This window comes from Paramormyrops kingsleyae, chromosome 16 (genome assembly GCF_048594095.1).
Source record: "Paramormyrops kingsleyae isolate MSU_618 chromosome 16, PKINGS_0.4, whole genome shotgun sequence".
NCBI classification, from domain to species: Eukaryota; Metazoa; Chordata; class Actinopteri; order Osteoglossiformes; family Mormyridae; genus Paramormyrops; species Paramormyrops kingsleyae.
The window spans coordinates 31,266,005-31,285,069 of NC_132812.1; the positions used below are offsets into that span (position 1 = coordinate 31,266,005).

The 19,065-nt window shown below is 42.7% G+C and overlaps 1 protein-coding gene and 1 long non-coding RNA gene across 7 annotated transcripts in view; one reads left to right on the forward strand and one right to left on the reverse strand.

Moving 5' to 3' along the window:
- Positions 1-575: 575 nt before the first annotated feature.
- LOC140578848 (uncharacterized) lies at positions 576-3,660 on the reverse strand. Its single transcript, XR_011983121.1, has 2 exons — positions 3,494-3,660; positions 576-3,403 (listed from the first exon to the last, which is right to left on the reverse strand). It is a non-coding gene; the product is annotated as an uncharacterized lncRNA (long non-coding RNA).
- A 15-nt stretch (positions 3,661-3,675) lies between these two features.
- Positions 3,676-19,065, forward strand: part of LOC111850257 (target of Nesh-SH3-like) — a 29,651-nt gene continuing 14,261 nt past the window's right edge. Inside the window, exons 1-12 of one of the 6 annotated variants that reach the window (XM_023823938.2) lie at positions 3,676-3,942; positions 9,677-9,859; positions 11,063-11,131; positions 11,268-11,400; positions 12,780-12,961; positions 13,269-13,321; positions 14,046-14,091; positions 14,489-14,569; positions 14,803-14,898; positions 16,823-17,014; positions 17,567-17,644; positions 18,370-18,552. In XM_023823938.2, the coding sequence (XP_023679706.2) occupies positions 3,864-3,942; positions 9,677-9,859; positions 11,063-11,131; positions 11,268-11,400; positions 12,780-12,961; positions 13,269-13,321; positions 14,046-14,091; positions 14,489-14,569; positions 14,803-14,898; positions 16,823-17,014; positions 17,567-17,644; positions 18,370-18,552 (1,375 nt within the window). In that variant the 5' untranslated portion in view covers positions 3,676-3,863. The remainder of the gene's footprint in view (positions 3,943-9,676; positions 9,860-11,062; positions 11,132-11,267; positions 11,401-12,779; positions 12,962-13,268; positions 13,322-14,045; positions 14,092-14,488; positions 14,570-14,802; positions 14,899-16,822; positions 17,015-17,566; positions 17,645-18,369; positions 18,553-19,065) is intronic. The other 5 variants (XM_023823940.2, XM_023823942.2, XM_023823943.2 and 2 more) reach the window with 5 other exon arrangements.

Consider the following 19,065-nt stretch of genomic DNA (forward strand, 5'->3'; position numbering starts at 1 on the left):
TGAACAGGAACCTACATCCCTCCAGTGATCTCTGTGCTTCACTAATACCAAGAGCCCGTGGTCCTTCTAACACAATTTTTTGCACATTCCTAAGGGTAGCATCAAGTCAAGGTGCATATAGTCTGTCTGTTGCATGAGATCCTGAATTTCCTGTGTTTGCAAACCGAAGCTCAAAATTTATCTGCACTCTTCAGTCAACTGTCAATGAAGCAAAAAAGCAAAATATTTAATTTCGTAATAGAAATGCTGGCTCCTTTGCAGATCTTTGTTGTCCAGAACAAAGACATCTTGAGGAAGCGCCTTTGGTTCCTCATGCAGTTGGGTTGCCGTCACTACTCGAAAGACTTAAGCTAAAGATAAGAGCCCAATGTTTTAAAAACAGCAAGCAACAACAAAGCAATGAGATCATGGACATTTTCATGTAAAGCAATGTCCAGACATCCAATGACTTTAGCCGTTTGCTGTCCACTTTGTAGCTGTTGCGTAGAAACTTTCGGCAATCAGAAAATTGGGGGGTAGAGTTACTGTATGTCTGGGGTTCCATTACTGAAATGAGGTACAATGACACAGATATATCAGATGTCTCCTTGTGTGTGATTTATTTTATTTTATTTTTATTCAAATGAATACCAAATTTAGTTTTGAACAAAGGAAAAAGCAACAAAGTCATTAAAGGATGCATAAAACAATAACAACTATAATAGTTCAAATTTTTTAAGTTATAGTTGGTGTCACATGTGATTATAATAGTCAGTACTTCTTTGTTTAAAACTGGGTCAATCTGCAAACAATGGATGCTTTTGTGAATTGTTCTGTGTTTGTAGTTTTCCGAAAATGTGCACATCAGCATTTTACTGCTTTCCAAACAGTAACCAAACAGTAAACCTATCTTACACTCTGAGCATCACTCCAGGAAAAAAACGTTGGATGATGGGAAATTTCTCTGATAACTACACAGCCAATGAAATGATCCCATTGGTTGCCGGCCGGAGGAGCAATCTGTTATGTATTATAGAAGCAAAATGGCTTAGTGTACAATTATTGAACTCAACTACTAAGAACTCTTGTTCCTCTGTATTTTTTTTTCTTATTTTTTATTTAAATATGTTTGTATTTATTGGGCTGGCTGAACGGCCACTCTGTTCTGGAAGACAGAATTGCTTTAATGTAAGTCTTGATTTCCTAATCAGTACCTATCAGCCACAGATTTGGTAAATCCAGTTCACCAGAGGCACGGGGAGACCACAGTGCCACTATGCTGCCTGTAAAAAAACATTCAGTAACACTTTACTTAAACCTGTCAACTACAATGCATTATATATACCTTCATAATGCATTATAATGGTCGGTAAAAGAATTAATAATGCATTATAGCATCTTCTATTGACAGACGTAAGGCATTATAATGTTGACTATTATACTTCATAAGTTCCAATGAAGCTCTTATATATAATGTACTATAGATACCTTCATAATGCATTATAATGGTCGGTAAAAGAATTAATAATGCATTATAGCATCTTCTATTGACAGACATAAGGCATTATAATGTTGACTATTATACTTCATAAGTTCCAATGAAGCTCTTATATATAATGTACTATAGATACCTTCATAATGCATTATAATGGGTTATAATGTAGGGCAGCGTGTGGCTCAGTGGGCTAAGCCTGTGCCTATGAAGGCTGCCAGTTTGAGCACAGCCTCGGCATGTCTGCAGGACCTACAGAGAGCAAGATGGGAGAGGTGCAAAGACAATTTCCCCACAGGGATCAAAAATAATTATAAGAATTAAGGGCGCTTTGTACTGAATTATGAAGGTCTTCATAGTGCATTATAGATAATAGCTTCATTAAGCATTCATAATGCATAATAAACATTGCTATAATGTGTTATGCCTTTTTATAAATATGTATAGCCTTGTTGGTAATGCTTTATGAATGTATTATAATATGTTATGACTGTATTCATAGATTGTTATAGACATGGCGTTCATTGAAAGTGTTACCAAAAATTCTTATTCTATTGATGATAGTTAAGGCCAAGGTTAACCTGCACACCATTGACAGTAAGTGTTGACCATTTTAATTAGCATCCATGCTCTTCATGGTGAGTGAAACACACCTCACCATGTTACACCTGTATCGAATCATAATCAGTTAATTGAGAAAGATCTGTATGATCTTCCTCTGAGTCAGAGGCAGCAGGTTCTGAAACCCATTTAGACAGAGCAGTGAGCATATTGTTGTGACTAGTGCCCAGTCATCATCACTGCTTTTCGAGCACAAGCTTCAGAGCTCAGTTTGGTTCAGAGTCCTGCTTCTGAGTTTCTGAGGCTCGCTTTACTTTATTCTTTTTTTATTCTTTAGTCTTACTCAGGATTGCCATTGTTGTCACCAACTTTGTGTTTCTTAGTGCTGGCATCTTGTTTCCATGTTACAAGTCATGTTTAGCCAGAGTTCTGCAGCTGGTCTGCTGTGCAACCGGTGTCATTATATAGGTTTGTTATTGTGTTTCAGCCTCATTTGCCGTCTCCCCTGTCCTGGTTTCCTGGTGCTCCACCCTACGTCTGATTTCTGTGCACCTTATCCTGGAGCTGCGCACCTGGTCCCACTGGTCACCTGTTTCCTGTGATGTGCTGCTCAAAGTTCTCAGAGACCATCAGGCAGACAGCCCTGCTCGGTACGGGCTGCTCTGTCTGACTCCATCGTGAAAGCAAATAAACAAGGTTTAACTGAGTGCTCTGAGCCCTGCTTGTGACACCGGGAGTTCCTGATGATTCTCCTAGGTCTCATGACGGAGCAAAAATGTATCCTGTGCAAGGCGCCAGAATAGTGTGGGTTTTCAGTCCTGAAGGAGCAATCCCAAAATTTGCATCACCTTTGTATTTCCTGCATGTAATACACCACTGATGCAGGTTGTAATGTATCTTTTCATTTAGTTTTTCTTAAAAAAGATTTTGCAACATTCACACAGCACAAATGTGCATGTTACTGTTAAGCATCAGCCCACTCTGGTGCTCTTGCATACAATGGCTCCATTGCAGAAAGCCTGACTGATTGACAGTTGAATGCATTTGTCCTTTAGGAAATTGCCTTCTCTGGAATCTTCCCAGCCTCCATGTCACGTGCACCAACACATGTGGAAGGGCTCGCCTCATAATCGTTGATTTGTCTGGAGGTCCCTGGACTGGCTGAGACACGCCCCCTGCCTAAGGGGACTGGTCTTTTGGCAGGACGGCCTGGCTGATTGGCACGGAGCTCAGCGGGAGTGGATGTTTGCATAAGCGCCAGGGGCTGGAATGGCTCTCCAGTTTGTAGTCCAGCGGCACATGTTGTGTTGGTGAAATCGATTCCAAATCAACGACATAAACACGGGAACATCTGCTCTCCCTCTGCCCCATCTGTGTCGTGGGTAAAGCAGTCAGTCAGTTCGTATCCCGGTGCAGCGATGCACCACCTCAGAATGCTGTTGGAAAAGGTGGCTGACCTACCTCTGCTTCAGCGGTGGCCCGTGCAGAACCTAGTTGGAGGGAAGGGAATGAAACTTTCTAAACAATGAGAGTTTGGTAGTTAGAAAGCTAGTGAACAGAGGAGGTGGGACCGGTTCTGCAAATGAGGAGAAAAAGGAGAGAGAACAGGGGAGGAAAGATTTAAGCAAAGCTCCACTCTCTACCCCCCAGGAGTAGCACTTTGGACGGGGCGGTGGGTATGACATCAGAAGTCCCCTCCCTCCATTGGTATAGATGCTGGCCGGACCTGCTCCCTGTATCAGTCAGCAGCTTTACGTGCTGAGGTTAAGTCCTAAGCAAGCTACTACCTTAGTGAAGTCATCCATTATTGTGCTAAGACATTAAGACAGGCATGATGATCCTTAGAATGACCATCCTGCTGCTGGTTGGGATTGTATTCATCAGCTACAGCTTGTCACAGAGAATTAGAGGCAAGTACATCAGCAAAAAACAATTGCAGTAGCAGAATTGCTTTATTTATTTAAACAGATTTTATTTGCATAGATCAGAAATGCTTTGATTAAAGTCCAGGAAATTGAGTTTCTGTGTGTGAACACTAGTTATTGCAATGATTCAGTTTGTTAGTGTGCGTTGCTGCATTTATGCATGCATGCTTGCTTGTGCGCATGGAGTGGCACAGGTGCTCTGACACTTGGCTGACTTGGGTCTCTTTCACTGAGCATGTGGAAACCTTATCCTGCAGAGAAGTGCAGTGGCATATTACCTGCCGATGTTCTTGTGCCTGATATACTGCTCATCACTTATCAGATGTTCTCTGGGTCATAATTCTCCCTGAGGGGTCTAAATAACATATTTATAATGTAGCATGTATTATTCGTTTTTCAAAATATATTTTATGTTGAAAGATCGCTCTTTGAAAATGTAGCAAAGTTGGGTATGTTTTGGTACATGCGAAGATTTTGTTTTGTCATAAGAACTGGGGTGATCATGGTAATGAAATGGTCAGTGAATCTGCAGCGATGGTCTGGGATTCACCGTGACTTTATAGCATGACCAGCTGTAGGTTTCTAACAGATGTATGATTTTACACCGGGTTCCATGTGGGAATCTGCCTGCTCGCGTTAAGTGCAAATGCAGATTTGATTTCTGCAGCATCTTTTCACAGTAAATTGTTGTCATTTTGTTTAATGAAATTGCACCAGCAAGTACTTTTGGTTAAACTTTTGGCAATAAGTAGCAAGTGCTTTGTCATTACAAAGTGCACAGCGGGACATCATGTCATGCTTATGTGATTAATGCCCAAAGAATGGAGAGGAAAAAAAATTCAAAGAGAACTATAATCTACTGAACTGTCTGACTGGTGCATAAAATACATGCTCTATACTGCATGAAGTTGGCTGCTTTGATTGCCTTGCTCAGCTTAAGTTACATAATAAGACATTCAGCACTCGTGAAAAGAAAACAAAACAAGCACCCAGGCTGAAAATACTCCATTATCTCAGATAGAGGTGGTCTGATGTTTCCTTCTGTGTAAATTCATTGTGCATGTTTCCTGGACTGGTACCTCAGTGCAGATGGGGACAGGCCACATTCTCCAACTCCTTGCACAGCCGTGGAGAATTTCGCTCCTTTTGGGTGGCCGCCAGAAGCAGGGGGTCCATGCAGGCGCTGTATATACAACATTTCTCCCTCTGGGGGCTCTGTTATCACTCTTTCATTCCTGGTTCTCATATGGAATGAGTAGTTGTGTCATCGCAGTTATTATTTAATTTTTTTTTACATGCAGTTTGAAAGAGTTCTGACAGTTTTCCCCTTAGGGTGTCATTTGGCTTCACTGGTTTGATTCCTGCCTATAAATATCGCCCTTCATATCGTCCTTTGTCTTCTTGAGGTGCAGTAGAGGAGTCAGTAAAGCACTAACAAGCTGGTTGCAGAATTAAGACCTGCAAGATGTCCAACTGTGGCCAACCGCAGCAAAGTGATTACGTGATCTCACCTTTATGCAATATTCAAGCACGTCAATTATGATTTATTAAGTGGGGGGGAGGTGTTCAGTAAAATTGCCTAATTGAGTGATAACAAAGGTTTGCTGCTAGTTGGAAGGGTTTTGGTCAATCCTGCGGTCACTGTGCCGCATCTCTCAGTGTCACCGTGTCTTATGGTGTCTTATGGTGGCAGTTAAGGAGCAGGGACGAAAGAACTGCCCAGCAAAGTCTTTTGCTGTGCAATGGACCTCAACACATTTCCTGAATGTGTGCAACCCCTTTCTGTTTTCTGGAGAAAACCTACGGTGGGGGGGGGGGAGGCGACGGCCACGGGGCTAAGCAGGCGGGGGTGTACTGGGCGGCTGACAGAGTGACGCTACAATCCTCAGCGAGACTCACACAGGTCACAAAATGACCTGCATCCTGTCACAGAAATGGAAGCTTTGGAGAGGTGACAGAACAAGAAGGAAAACAGATAGAATCTGCAATGGGAGCATCAGATTATCAGGTCTCTGCGGTTCGGACGTGTGCTGCCTGACGTGCCGCGCTCCATGTACTTCATCGACAGTTTGCTGTCGTATCTAGATAAGCTAGAGAAAGGGAGGGAACATCAAGACCCCCTAAAGCAGGGGAACAACGGCACACACTTTTTATGAAAATAAGAGTTACCCAGGGGACTAACCCGGGGTCTCAGAAGTATTTAATGGTTCACATAGTTAAAATCATATCAGTCAAAAACCATTTCATTTACAATTTTCTACTTGGAAAATTCTGGGTTTAACGAGATAAATAACAGAACGTAATGGGGAAATGAGTAACATACAAGGAACAGCACAGAGTCATGGACACCGTGCAGAAAACAGCAGCGGGGCGGCCAAGCCTTTGGCCGTGGTGGAAAGCAGGGGCTGGGAGTGCTACGTGAGTCATGCGTAGCAGCAGTGATCATAACTCAGAGCCCAGGAAAACGACCCCTCACCTGGAAAAATCTCTGCCAGAGAACATTCCCCACGGTCGCGGCCTTTCTGCCCGCGCGCTTTCCGGGGGACTTGCGAGACGGTACAGGACCTAATCAGTGTGAGACCTGTTCACCTGGGAAACAGGACACAAACACAGAGAATGGGCTTGTGTGGCTGGACACACAAATGGTGTGAAGCTTCAGACATTCTTTCTCTTTGGAAAAAGAGAACCACTTGAAGCCAGTTAAGACACAAACACGCAACATGCCAGTTATCTTCAAATTAGGATGCAGGTCCAGCTGGGATTTGAAACTGCAACCTTCTGCCTGGTACTCAAATGCTGCACACTGATGATGGCTAATATGTCTTTGGCTTAAAATACAGTATCTGAAACTTCTCACATCACAAAGGATTCATAAAGAAATGAGTTCTTGCACATCTGTCCTCTGAAAAACCTTTAACATCATTTGCTACAGTGTTATTCTAAAACAATCACTTCTTTGTGAGCAGCTGAATAACAATCTTTATAGTTCTGCCCTTATGTCTCATTTTCGGATCTGAAAACAAACTTCATAACTCATAACCTCCTTTGTTTGTGAAATCTAATATAAGCTGCAGCTGAAATTAGCTAAGCGACGGTTACCCAAAATCATTTCAAAATTGGAAAGTCTGCAGTCTGTAGCCTTCAGAACGCTGGAATTCAGGTCTCTGGAGTTGTCTGCTTACGGCAGTTTCTGATCACGGCGATCACCTTTCTGTTGTAAGAAACATAAACATTAAACGTTTTCCCTAATAATGTTATGATTTGTTTAAGTATCTCCATGCTTGGTGTTGCTCCTGAAAAAAACCCTGGCATGGTCTCAGAAAGATTAACTCGTACAATTGAAGGAAGTGTCCAAAGGAGCAGAAACTGGAGACCCTCCAGCAGGTCCAGCAAAGGGAGACCCATCAGAAACCACCTCAGATCTGAGCATCTGCCAAATTCACCCAGCTGTCAGTTCCTGGCCGTGGATTCAAATTTGTCTCATATCCATTTGCTTGTCTAATCAATTTAGAATAATAAAGGTCTCATGGGCACAGCTAACAGCTTGTGTGGTTTCATTAGTGTAATGAGGACTTGCATCTGAGCACTCTTAGCCTTTACCCGTTGATCAGCTCAGGAATGGACTGAGAGTGGGAATTATGGACTTAATGACACAGAGCGCTGGGGCTCGTGTTTGATCGTTTATCTTTAAAGCCACAACATTGTTTTCAAAAATCCATCAAATGGTCTAATTACTGGGCTCAGCCATGTCATTGTAATGATTCTGGAACAGCGAACTCTAGGCATGCAGCATAAGTAGAGAACAAATCCCTTAAATGAATAGCTGTGCACTTTCTATCTGTATTGACACGTTGAAAAAAAGCTGAGTCACTGCACAAAACACAGAAACGTGATTTTCAGTGCATGCAGCTAAAAGGAGATCAGCATGAATTCATTCATGTGAAAACTCTGTCTTATCCTTTACTGACTGAATAATTATTGCATTGAGTTCAAGAGTTATGCTCAGTAATCCATGGTATTGAATAAAATGTAGCCCAAGGGAATACACCCACATGATTTACTCACTCTTGGTTATTGACACCCGTAAAAGTCAGGACACTGACAAATCATAGCTATCTGCAGATCTGTGCTGAGGCCATACTTTGAAGCGGAATGCTGCCTCACTCCCTGTGGCTTCACCGTGCTCTATGCTTACACATGGTAGCACGTTCTGCCTATCTGGTCAGCACCTGTCCTTGCATTTAAACAGCATACCAACTGCTATAGCCTCAGAGCTTTTGCAGATTATGTTTTACAATGGCTTTTATTTAGCAAGTTAATTATCTATCTATCTGTCTATTCTCATGAACACTGCTGATGAATTTCAATAAACAAAGGAGAGAGGCAGTAATTAAATATGTTGCATTGCAATAAACTCCTGGAAATGATTTAAGCATATTAAAAGTCCTAAGTAATGTTAATATCAAAACAGACGACGATTGGGAAATATCGAATCCATCACTCCACGGTTGGCTGAAAAACATGAAGCTCTAGAGACGGAACAGTCTACGCAAGAGTTTGTGTTTGTTCCCTTCTGGACTGAGTTCAACAGCCTCATGCAAGCTTAATTTTCGGCCCATGGGGTAAAGAAAATTCACAGATTTTACAATTTAAGTGAAAACTGCACTTTTGGGGGAGATGACCTGGAAGCTTCTTGAATGTGGTTTTGTAGTTTGCAGCAGGGAAACCCAAGAGGAATCAACATTTGTTCCCTTGATCCTTGTGCCTGTTATTCCAGGCTCACTGGCACCCAGTCACAGACACTGACTATTCCCTACAGTAAGTGTGCCAAGTCATGGCTGAAGCTCTGTTGATGTTGGAGGTGGCTTGAGTAGCACTTGGCAGAGAGGAATAAAATGATTCTGTAATGTTTAATTTGGGCCCCAGGTATGCCTTTGATGGCCAGTGTGCTAGCACTTACACAGATAGCTTTCTTTACTATATCTACAGCCTCCTTCACGCCAAAGACCTGTTGAATAGCTTCAGATGGAAGGTGAAGTCACTGATTTCTGAGAAACACTTTCCTACCTTATGACTTTTCCTTGTGCCCACGGGTTCCTGTCACTTACCTGCTGTGTTCCATTTGGGGCCTAAACACTTTTTATTTATATCACTGAAAGGAAAACAATGTTATGCATTTTTTTAATGAGCTTCTTATGACTTGAAGGCATTGCAGCCTTTTGAGACTAACATCCATCTATCCATCCACCCATTTTCCCACACAGAACAAAACAAAATGAATTTGTATATGCTGACCAGAAAACTGTAATTACATAAACTTCCAGGGTAATATTATTAAATTTGCTCTAATTTCTCCTGGGAAAGTAAAGAGAGTTCTCATCCCTGGATCTGTAATCCCACATGCCAGAATGCTATTTCTGATATTCTATCAAGGAAAAAAACACACTAGTGTACTTGGAGAAATATTTAACATTGTATGCTGAAAGACAGTTTATATCTGCTCTTTCTCGGTTCTTAAATCTTTAATCAAGGAGTAATAGTTTATTACCATAACAGGGATGACATTTTAGCAATGAATAGAACTGCAGGCAATAAGATAAGTATAATATAAAACAGATGATTGTTTATTAGATTAAAAAAAAGAAGTTTGAAGTTCCTGTACCTCGAGCAAACGGCTTTCTGTGTGGACCTTGCTGATGTCTGCCTGCTATGATTTCAGCAGAAAGTAAGCAGAATCTGAGGGTTCGCATCAATGTCACCGAAGACACCATCGTCCTGAGGTTCATCCACCCGAACCCCGATGTCAAACTGGAGGGCTACGTCCTGGGCTTTGGCAGCAACATGTTCTCCAAGCACTACATCCAACTGCCCGAAAATGGGGAGCTCTATGAGGCAGAGATGGGTGAGTTGGCTGGTGAGGGGGGCTGGGGGCTGTGAGAACAACATGGAAAATATGAGTTGTGTGATAATCACATAGCTGAAAGGTGGACAAATGGACTTAACGTATCATTAAGCAGAGCATCAGGGAAATGGATAGGTCTCAGATCTTACCTCAGGGACCCAGAGGCATTTGATACTTCTGAGACAGCAAGACAGTGCATGTCCAACAGCAGAAAAACTGGAGCTCGCATTCCACTTGCCTTGATGTGATGACCTCATCTGTCATCTGTGACCTCGAGAAGCAGTGAGGTGCTGCTTGGGACGGCTGGAGCTTCACCGCTCACACCAAGTAGCCCACGTGTTAGTGCTCTTCTCTCAGAATTCCTTCATAGCATTAATCATCATTACTAGCTCATTTTTCTCAAGTGCTTTTTGCTGCTATGAAAGTGAAAGGAATATCCCAGGACCAATGTTTATTATTGGGTGAGTCTACTCTCATATGTTTCCCATTAATTCTTCAAAAACATGAAAAATCACGGAGGATAAAACCTTTTCAGAGTATCAGTCATCACTCGACTCTGCCGTAACTTTGGTAGTTATACCAAATAATCTGCACTCATTTCTTCTGATATAACACTGGGTTGTGCTTCCAAAAATTCTTTTCCAGTTTATCACAAAACACACAGCTAACTAAGGCAATCCAGTTACTAGGTCTGGTAAATACAAAGGTGATCTCTTGTAGGACAAGAAGCAGAAACGATGTTATGTGTCTATACTGTTAACTATCATGCTTCTCTGATGTTTACAAATGCACGCTGCCAATGACATGTTGCCTTATTCAGAAATCTCCATTTACATGAAACCAATAAATATAATTACTAGATCACAGAGCTACTGTGGGTACTTGCTAATACTTGAAATCGAATCGAGTTCAGAGATGGAAGTGGAAAAAGGGTCATTTTTATTGTTTTTTCCTATCATAGAACAGCTGTCACATCCTTTGAGGTTCTTTTGAAAGAAAACTTTTCAACATATAGAAAAGAGATTCAAGCCCAGAGAATAACAGCCCAGCACCCATTATTGCTGTCAGCAGCTCTGGATGGCCATACATTTTGAAACTACATGATGCGTGCAGGACATTATCAGTGTGTCCCTCTAAGGACAATGACATACATGAACTTTTGAAATGTGCATATGCAATGAGACTGTTATTCTGTTTCTTTAGATGCAGAGCCTAAGTACCTGGTCGCAGTACAGCCGGCTCCACCCTACGACGTAAAGAAACACTGTACCGGTGTGTAACACAACTATCAGATTCAGGTTTATTGCTCACGCATACAGGGAATTTGACTGATTATTTGCGGCTTTGTAATATGTCAGCTAAAATAAAACTTACCTGACCTTTGACCTCTGACCTTCAAACTGCACAGGACAAGTTGACCTGGAGAGGCCTCTGCACCTGGTGATTGGCACAGTGACACCCACCTCAGTGCTGCTGTCCTGGGGAGCCATACTGCATACACCCTTTCAAGGAAACATCATGAATGACTGTCTGGAGGATGGGTATGCAGTGAAGTATTACCAGCAGAACATTTAGATAACCATACAGACAGATCTAGTCATGTTTTAATTTTTCAGTGGAAGTTCTTGTTTTAATATGTTGCTCTTGCTGTCATATTGGCACATTATGTCCATCCGTCCGTCCGTCCGTCCATCCATCCATCCATCCATCCATCCATCCATCCGTCCATCTTCTCACTGCTGTAATGTAATCCTGGTGGTAATACGATAAGGACCCTGACTTCTGCTGTCTTTAATTACGCTAGGCACATTCTCTTTTTGAAAGCTTGCACGTCTTTCTGTGGAGACCAAGTATAAACCTTAACATTGTTCTTAGTCATCATTGTGGCGACAGCTCTTTCTCCCATGGATATGAATGCTCTGTTTCTGCTTGAGCTCCCTGCATGTTCAGAAAGCTCAGGCACAAATCCCCGTCACTGTGCTGTTCTGTAATAAAGTCTGTCAGGACAGAGCGGGAGGCAAACAGCTGACCTTTACAATCAGCACCTGGCAGTCTTCCTAGCATCGAATCCAATTATACAATGATCTGTGCATACAGTACTTAGTACAAATGACGCACACATCACATGGCACTTGATATTTATATAAAGTGAACAGATTAAAGCTATTTTGTCAATGTAGCACATCATGTAACCTAAATAAAGAACATGCATTTCAGGGAAAATTTCAAACCCCTCCTATTAAAAAAGGGAAGAATGTGTTTTTTTCCCCCTGCAGGTGTGTGAGTGACACCAGTGTACGGGTGCAAGGGACTGTGGGATCAACTAGCTTGCTGTTTTCATTCTTCTTTAACTGTCTTTCACTCGAGTGTTTTTCTCCCGAAAGGAGAACGTTGGAAATGTCTTTGGAAAGCCTGACCTCAGCCGGCCTGAATGTGTCTACTGCCCTTCTAGTCCTTATTATGTCTGTAATTCCAGCTCCCTCTTTATACTGCCCAACTACTAAAGTCTGTATTATTTCACGCTGAAAGAAAATATATGAACGAATAGAACCAGAGCCCGTGACTCTGACAGAAAGATCACCGAAACCTTTTACTAGACTTCGCGAAAATGAGTTGGCCCCAGTGCCCGATATTAAAATCACCGTGGCATGTTGTACGATACAAGGCTGCTCCAGGAGGATGATAGAAAGCGGCCTAGCGAATGATGCTATGGGCTAAAAAGACTAAATGGCTGCTTCTTCAGTTCCTAGAGGAAGAACAGCTGTTGTACACTTGAGTAATGGCACACAGATGAAATTACACCAGCGATTATCCAGCCAACTAAATGGATAGCTTGGCGTGTTTCTGTGGGTGATGCGAAGTGTGCGATTTGCTAAGATGCACAGCCTGAAGGCTTCTGCTTTGTTTTATCGGCCTGCAGCCACTACACCGTGCGCTACAGGGAGCGCAACAAGAAGTGGAACTATGAGATGTGCCCCACCACCGACACCGTGGTTGATAACCTAAAGCCCCACACGCCGTACGAATTCGGTGTCCGCGCCAACAAGGAAGACGAAAGTGGCCAGTGGAGCAAGCCTGTCGTTCATAGCACCGATATGACCGGTACATCCCAGGACCTGGGACCTCTCTCTCTATCACAGTCACATCTCCTTGCATGATGCGGTGGTCTAACCATCACCATAAAGATACCATATATACATTCAATCCATACCATCCAAACTCATAACATATTTGCCCAGCAAATAATGATCATAGACAGCAACTCTAGTTAAATGACAATCATGCACAGATTGTATTGTATATATCATGGTAATGTGTTTCAGTATTTCATCTAAGATTTTTCCTTTGTTGCAAATACTTTACTAATTAGCCTTGCACCAATTATCCATTTTTCTCTCTTGTTTTTCAGAGAAAAGCATGCAAGATCCCTACATGCCAAGGACTCCAAGTGGAAACCCAGTGGTATTCTGTTTTTCTTGTTCTTTGGGTGTCTTGTGTGCAAAGACTTTAAAACATTGGGAGCAAATTAATCTTTTTTACAGGCAGCGACTGCAAGGTCTTGTTTTGTCATTATTATACATGTTTTTTTTTCTTCGTTACTCCTCTTTTCCATCTGTGCTTCCCAATGGAAAACAACTAAACAAGCTCCGGAGGCTGATGAAACTGCAGGGATTTGAAGTATAACATGTGCTCTTCCGGATCATTCTGATTCCGGATCTCCTCGTAGCTACGTCTCCGTCTGAGACGCTTTGTAACCTGTCAGGTAGCAGCGAGTCATGCTTCATGAACCCCCAGCTGTGGCGGAACCCGATACCAGCGTGTAATTCTGGGTCTGACAGGCAGTCTACCTGTCGTGACCTCCACGCTCCCCCTGCCTGCACACCCATTCCCCACGGGGGGGCACTCTGCCTGGCAGACTTCTGTGGTCGGCCTGCTTTTCTGCCTGCCGGTCTTTTCGAAGGAGCAAGAGGCTTGGAGCCTCCGGCGGAAACATTCTGACAACGTTAAGGCAATGGGCCAACCGGGGAACTTCTGGTGTCACTGTCCATCCTCCGGAGGAGAAGACCCCAGTAGATTGGAGATACTAGAAAAAGACTGTACATGTTTCCAAGACAGAAGCTCTCCCAGACATAAATTTTTTACTGAGTTGGAATTAATAATATATATATATTTTTTTTTACTTTAGAAGCCAAATCTGTCTGGACCGCAAGCATTTTTTCCACCCAGACCAGGTGAGCTATGAATTTAACTTACTTTAAACCATAAAAATCACTGTATTCATCATATAAATAAAATATTAGCCTGTATATTTATAACAGTACGGTTTATTATCAATCAGATCATTGGTTTTGTGAGATCGCTTTATAAAGTCATATTCAGAGTATATTGAAAGCTTAAATGCTCTTCATTATCTGAACTGTACATTTTTATTTTAACAGCACAGACTCTGTTTTACTAATCAAATATATCTAATTACAAATTCCAGGAGGAGAATATGTGAAATAATATACAGTTTGCAGCAGTGGATGGGTTCCTTTGTCTTGCAGTGTTGTGTTTGTCCAGTCCTGTTGCTTTACGCCAGTGGAAGGCCAATATCTCCATAATTATTTACGCGTCTCCCACCCCCAGCCATTCATAACAGGAACCAGACCAGACTGGCCCCCCTGCACAAGAACCCTAGGTTCCCCGGAGGTCCCAGAACATCTTTGGGTAACTGTCTTATTTCCCTTGCCAGTTCCTGTCCAGTTCCCCACATCTGGCCAAATGTGATGTGGCAGGAGTTAATTGGGGGTTACTGCAGATTTCCCCCGAAATCGGACCTGTTTTTAATCACACGATTAGCAGTGCATTTGGATACAGGTGTTTAACATCTCTGAGTCATTCTTAGTGTGCTGAGGGACACTTCTCAGATGGGAACACTTTCTACCTGTCTCTTTTTCGAGGACCTGCTTTGTTCTCCGCAGTGGCTCCTGAAGACCGTCCTGGAATCTCTCCTATCCCAAGATCTATCCCTCCTCAAGGGCCACAGTTGCCACTGGGTAACAGAAAGACTGTCTTTGTTGAGCCACGCAGCTTCATTGACTGCCTGCCATCGCTTAGCCCTGTTCATGGCGCTGTTGGTTGGATGGGTGCCTTCTCAGAGATTAGTGGCTGTGTACTGGCATGCCTTTAGCGGACATAGAGCAAGTCCCAAGACTGTGACAGCAACGGTCATATTCTTTAGCCAGCTCCGAGGGCTCAGCCCACCGCAGAGCGTTGAGCATGATTTTTGGTCTCCTAAAGGAGGTGCTGACTCTCATGCTAAGGCCACCATGTGAGGTGCGGCTGGTCGCTCCTTCGCTCACCATGTCATCCCTCATTTTTTACGCTCTCTTCCCATTCTTGCCCCATTTGCTAGACCTCCTTCATCATGGAGTCATCTTTCCAAAAAAATAATCTTGTCACTTTTCCTTTCATGACAACAACAACAAATCTATTTTTGTATAGCGCATTATCACAACATTACATTGTCACAAAGCGCTTTACAGCATCCCCACCCAAAGCCCCCAGTGAGTAAAGCCATAGGCGACAGTGGCAAGAAAAAACTCCCTAGAAGGAAGAAACCTTGGGAGGGACCAGACTCAAAGGGGGAGCCCATCCTCCAGGGGCCGGCAGGGAGAGTCAGATACAGTAAAATTTGAGACACAAATGGGGAGCAGGGGGGAGATGACAAGCCGGTGCCAACGCTCCCTCCAATTGCCAGGCAGCCAGAAGGCAGGGAGCGGGTCATACAAGGAAGATGACACAGGCAGAACGGCGAGCTGGATGCACGGATGTCATTGGTAGAGGCGACGTCACATGTTGCAGGGTGTGCTGGACATCTTGATAGATTGAGGGCTCCAGGCAGCACCCCCCAGGAGGAGTAGGGGAAATAAAATATGCAATTAGTCAAAAAATGACGCAGATTGTGATGTGAGGGTGCCTTCTTAATGTTGCTTCAATTATACACAATATCACCATCACTACTACTGATAATAATAACAATAATTACATGCGGATGTGTGCTCCAATGTTTTAGCTTGAAAATAATTAAATTACATGAAAGTTTATTATTATTATTATTATTAGTAGTAGTAGTATTAGAAAACAAAACAAAAACAACAATAATAATGCATTTTATTTTATTATTTTCAAGCAATAAATCTGAGTACACAGTTTGATTTATTCACTCTGTGTTCTACTGCTGTTAATACATTCCATTGCTTTGAAAAACATACCCATCAGTGTCTAAAATTTGATAAACACGTCAATCTAGCTTTTCATGAGCCTCCTTCATTTAATCTAGCATTTATTCTCACCCTCATTGCTGTTCTACTTGTCATCTTCCATCCCCATGCTTTTTGTTTACAGAGTTGCTGTCCTTTCACGCCGTGCTGTGGCTGGGTCTGAGCACGTGGCATGTCCGTCCAGCATGCTTAGAAGGCTGTGTTTTGGTGCTTTAACCTTCTTCTTGTCTTCCAGGAAGAGCTGCAGAGATCACCCAGCCCTTTTCTCTGTTTGTGGTCATGTTTAATATCCCTGATTGAAACGCTTTTTTCTCTCTCTCATTTTAGCTGCTCTCTGCACTTTAAGCTGTACAATGTTTATGTGAAATTCCTCAGATAAGTAACCTGAAAGCAAAATGAATCCTGATTTTCTTTATTTAGTGTTTTGCCCTTTCTGTGCGCTGAATGAATGCTCAGCGCCTGTCAAAAAAGTAACAGGAAAAGAATCCAAAACATTATATTTTGATTGGCACATGTTTTAAGACTTACTCAGACAAGTCTGAATACCCGATGAATACCTTGTTTTTGAAGCAGAAAGGGTATTCATGTGTGTCTTCATGGCTTTTCAGTGCTTATCTGAACATTGATCTTCTTTCCATACACCAATGACCAAACTTCCCTGAATTGTAGCTCCTCTTTGTTTTTTTTTCCCATTTAGGAAGTGCAAACACTGTTATAAATGTGTCATCCCCGTCCAAAGACATTCCTCCTGCCCTGCCCCAGCTCCTGTCCATCAAACCCTTCCCTACCTCTGCCACTCTTCTCCCTTATCACCCTTCAAACAATGGAAGGTCTCAGGGCCGGATCCCACCCAGGTTCCCCTACACCTCCAAGACTCACATCCCCCTGGGTAAATCTCACCCTCCTAGACCTTTTTGCCTAATGGAGGATTCACTGAAAACTATCCAGCAACAATATATATATATATATATTTTAAAAAACTCTTCTTAAAGTGCTATAAATTTTAAAAGTTTAATTACATGCACACAAGGGCGTAGGTTTGGTTTCAACATCGGTAGGGACCGAATCAGCCCAGAACCCCACCCGAAACAAACATGATACTCCTGCGATATTGGTAGGGACACACCGCTACCATACTGTACATACCCAAATCTACGCCCTTGCATGCACATTATATAGAGTTATCGCTGCCTTGAGTAATTTCAGACATATCTGTTTTGTTCTGTTCTTACTCTGACGAAATCATAGTTACAGGCAATAAAATCACAGGCTATGTAAGACATCTGATATAAATACAATTCATCAATTAGATTATTTTTTTTAGCATTTTTGATGAAAAATAAAATTTATGACCTAAAAACCATCCCAGTTTAGAAGGATTATGGTAGAAGGCGGGGTTTAGCTGGCAGCTCTCTCACATAATTGGGTGTTTCTCATACAGCTGCCGGCCAATCAAGGAAAGGATTCTCCCAGCCTGAGCCGGCCGCTGAGGCAGCTGACAGTAAATACGGTGGTAATGGTAAAGTCACTGTGCTGATCACCTAATCGCTTCCTGTTTCTATGTGCAGACTCCTGCAGCTACAACCCCATTCGTCTCTTGTCACAGGAATCCATGCGTCTGCAGTATACGTTGCTTTTGTTTATCCATATATGGACATGCCGTTTCCCATTCTGCCTTGCATGAGCTCCGGCTCCTTTTGTGTTCTACAACATTGTCGACCTGAAAACCTCCTGTGTCTATATGTTGTATGACGTGTGTGAGATACTTTTGTGGTTTTCGTCCTGTTTTGTGCCACAAATGCCATGAATACGCAACTATTTGTTCACTCACCTTTTAGCAATGTGTTTGGCTTCAGCGAACTAATTGTTAAACAAGCAAGTTGACGATGCTGTGAATACACTTGCTTTTAATGAACACGTTACTTTTAATTGACCTGTTACTATTAGATCAGCCATGATGCTGAAGAACCAGTGCAGGATTTTGCACGTGATCATGACGTACATGGAGAGCAATGCACCGCTTTGTTGATCTTGACTCGAGTCCTGCTTTATAAGCACGTACTGTATGCAGGGGCCACCTCAGCTCTGCAGAACCAAAGCTGGCTGAGCTATGCCCATTTATTGACATCACTGTTTATTAATCTAGGTCTGTTGCCAGGGTCCGTCATGCCTGAGATACAGGCTTCTCAAAAGGCCCACAAAGACCTCTTGTAACTCAAGCCGCTGTTGTTTCTTCTCATCCAGGTAAAACCATCCCCAGAAATGCGACCTCCACCGTGGCTCGAGTTCCTTCGGCTGCCATCTTGCAATCAAATAGGAGCTCGGTATTCCGGGGGAGGGGTTTCCCTTTGCCCGCCCCTAATGGCAGGAGACAACTTGCTCCACCTAGAGCAGCTAACACTTCCCAGGCCGTGATGAAACCAGGGGGTAAAAGCATGTCTGCCTTCCTCTCTGAGTGCACATCTGTACCCAACTTGAAATCCCTGTCAGCTTCTTTATCACCTTACTGGGCGTTTTACTTCAGGCTACTGCATATAACAGTTGGTACTGGATACTTCTCATTTGCTGTAAGCGCTACATTAGCACCACATTAAATCCCTTTTAGGCTGTACCGCAGTGTTGCAGTGCACCACAGTCAGAATTCCTCACACAGCGTGAGTCTTACTGTGTTCCATCATTTCTAAGGAGATCCTTTGAAAGACTGTTTCTTGGTATTGGATGCCATCCCTTTTCTATGGATGGTTATTAAAATGACATAGGTTAGTAAAATGATATATACTATTACAGTATGACAGGCAGACTGGGATCTGCATAATAGGCACCAAAATAAGCAATTGAAGGTGCACTGTCAGTTTTTTTTTTTTTTTTGTTTCAGCATGTGGAAATGTGGAAACCATCGCGTTTCCTTTAACAGCTTAAACCACGTGTTTGCTTTCAAAT